The 3118-nt window shown below is 36.9% G+C and overlaps 1 protein-coding gene across 1 annotated transcript; it reads left to right on the top strand.

Annotated features, from left to right (window-relative positions):
- Nucleotides 1-2472: 2472 nt before the first annotated feature.
- LOC114188847 (uncharacterized) lies at nt 2473-2877 on the top strand. The gene has a single exon (XM_028077509.1). It carries the CDS (start codon nt 2473-2475, stop codon nt 2875-2877), a length of 405 nt encoding a protein of 134 aa, XP_027933310.1.
- Nucleotides 2878-3118: the final 241 nt, after the last annotated feature.

Genomic DNA, 3118 nt, shown 5'->3' with positions numbered 1-3118 from the left:
TGTTTTGAATCAATCCATTATTTTCTTCTCTTGAGTTTTGTGAAAGGAACCTTCACATCTAGATAGCTTGCTATCTTAATGTCCAGTGGGGATTTCACTTAGCTTTCTTAATCAACTCACACCATATTCAATAATCTTAAAAAGGAACAACATAATCCTTCATCACACTCTAGGTCCAAAGATGACACAAGCTCTCCCCAATGTGAAAAATGCCCAAGACAGCTAGAAAAGATAGATTTCCTAATGAAAACTCTCTCAAAGGAGTGTTAGGATCTCAAAGGAGTGTGCTTAATAAAGAGGGAATAAGTTGCAGTGGCAAATCTAATCCATTAGGCACCAAAATTTTTCTAAATATGAGTAAACCAACATCTGTCATTTGTTCCTACTGTTCTGAACTTGGTCATGCATTAAATTCCCGCTATTTTAAATATTGTGGGGTTCCTAAAGGAGAGTACAAATGGGTAACTAAAGGAACACCTTAAACCACTAACATGAAAGGACCCAAGTTCAATTGGGTACCTGCATCTTCTCTTTAATCTTTGTTTCAGGTGTGTCTTGATGCAAGGAAAACAATGTCGCTTCTATATAATGGATGCTCAAGACACATGAAAGGAGATGTGAAGAACTTCTACAAGATATCTTACAAAGCGAATTAATGGTCGTGTTACAAGAGGGGATAATAACAAAGGTCAAATTTTAGGCATTCCCAAGGTAAAAAGTTCCTCTTCTATTGTGATCAAGTATAATTGTTGGTTGAAGTACTCCTACATTTTGAATTTACTGCGTGTTTGTTCACTAAAAAGGAAGTAAAATGTGCCTTTTTTTTCATATTTCTGCATAAATTAATCCATTAGGTAATTCTCTAATCAATTATCGTTTTCCTGCTATGGCTAATTTGCTTCTGAACACTACATAATTCATTAGATTAGTCATTTGCTAGTACTGTAATCCTTAACTGCCTGTATGCACTCTGATATTCCTATTGTTGGATCTGTTTAGCCATCCCATTGGTCTTGGTTTCTCTTTGCTCTATACTTCCATAAATATCTGCACTACAGATTTAAACTGATATTGCAATACTTAATTACTGATTTGATTTATGGTTGTTTGCACTCTGATGTTAACCTGTGCTACTGATTTCATCTGCTGCATTGTTAGTATTGTCATACTTTGTATTGTTACTTTGTGATGTTCATGGTATGTGCTGGCTTAGTTGTGTTACACCCCTATGCTCTCTTTGCTAATGTCCAAAGGGGGAGAAAGCTATTTGTTTATGTATTGCAGGACATATAATGCTGCTATGTTATAGGACATATTTTGGCCATCATAAAAAAATGGGACATTGTTGAAAGGGGGAGCTAATTCAACTCATATGAAGATGGTTCTGATGATGTCCAAGGCTACACTTCATGTCCATTACCAGTTTAGAATTAGTTATGTTTTAGTTAGGCTGTGCATTAGGCTGTTTGTATGAAATTATCAGATGCAAATCAAGCCTGCATTAAGTTGTAATTAACCATCACACTCTTGCTTGTGCACTCATGAATTGATTAGCTCTTTAACTAATGGATTAGTTGTGAGTACTGCACTAAGGCAGTGAAAATACACTCACGATAATCGATTAGGTGAATTCCTAATCCATTAATGACAACAGAGAACTTTGTATAAAAGTTGTTTTTAAAATCTGTTTCAACTCTGGAAAAAGTTACAAATCATTGAAAAACATTATGAGAAACAACCCTCTGAGATTCACAGAGTTCTTAAGCATTCTTGAAGATCATTCAAGTGAAGATTCAAGGAGATTGATGGTTGATTCCACCTTGATGGGTCTAGCTTGAATCTAGGAGCAAATTGACAAATCTACACAACAATAGGTTTATTCGTTTCTTGATTCTTTTTTATTGTATTTCTGATTACAGTTGCTTCACTGTGTGAAGTGTAGGCCTAGGTGCAATTGCGTGGATGCATTGCTTCTACGAGGAGTTCTTGATTGGTAGATCAAGTTCTTTGGTTTTTAGGTTCTAGAATTATATAGATGTTCTTGTAATTCTTTGATCTTTATTGTGTTAGTGGAATCCTCCTAAGTAGGTGTACTTAGGAGAAGACTGGACGTAGATTCTTTTTGAATCGAACCAGTATAAACTGTTGTGTCTTGATCTATCTCTTCTCTTACAATCTTTCTTAATTGCCTTAAACAGTCCATTAACACAGGACTACGAAATTGATTAATTGGGTTATAAGACTTAAAGATGTGTGCTGGATCACATGGGAAACTGGAATGATGTGCTACCTTTGGTGGAATTCACCTACAATAATAGTTACCACTCCAGTATTGGTATGGCGCCCTATGAAGCATTGTACGGAAGAAGGTGTAGTACTCCCTTGTGCTGGTAACAGGATGGTGAAGCCTTTGTGCTTGGTCCTGAATTTCTACAACAAACGACTAGTCAGGTTAAATTGATTCACGATCGGATGCGAGCCACTCAAAGTAGGCAAAAGTCTTATGCTGATAAGAGGAGACAGCCACTTGAATTTGATGAAGGAGACCATGTATTTCTCCGGTTTACTCCAATTATAGGTATCAGAAGGGTTCTTAAGTCAAGGAAGTTGACTCCAAGATTTATAGGGCCTTATCAGATTACACGGAGAATAGCAGCGACGTACGAGATCGCTCTACCACCTCACCTATCCAACTTGCATAATGTGTTTCACGTCTCACAGTTGAGGAAATACATTACAAGTCCAGATCATGTTTTGGAGTCAGATGAGGTGCAAGTATGCGAGGATCTGACTATGCCAGTTGGACCGGTTCGCATATTAGATACTCGGGTCAAGCAACTGAGAGGCAAGGAGTTAAAGATGGTGAAGGTACTCTAGGATGAGACGACACAGGAGATGACTTGGGAGATGGAGGATCTCATGAGGATGTCTTATCCTCACCTCTTTACTAGTAAGTCCTATTTTCGAGGACAAACACTTTTAAAGGTGGGGGAATTATAAAACCCGTGAAAATTAATTAATTAAATAATTAATTAATTAATTAATGCGGGTAGAAATAGCTTTTATGGCATTAAATATTGTTTGATGTGATGTGGAAAAGTACTAGCTCAAATGGTTG

This window comes from Vigna unguiculata, chromosome 1 (genome assembly GCF_037176805.1).
Source record: "Vigna unguiculata cultivar grain cowpea cultivar isolate G323 ecotype 2 chromosome 1, ASM3717680v1, whole genome shotgun sequence".
NCBI lineage: Eukaryota > Viridiplantae > Streptophyta > Magnoliopsida > Fabales > Fabaceae > Vigna > Vigna unguiculata.
Note: the sequence above shows the minus strand (reverse complement) of the source record. Positions and strands in the feature narration are given on the sequence as shown.

Coding starts and splice junctions, on each gene's coding strand:
- LOC114188847 (XM_028077509.1), top strand. CDS start 2,473: ATGCGAGCCACTCAAAGTAGGCAAAAGTCTTATGCTGATAAGAGGAGA.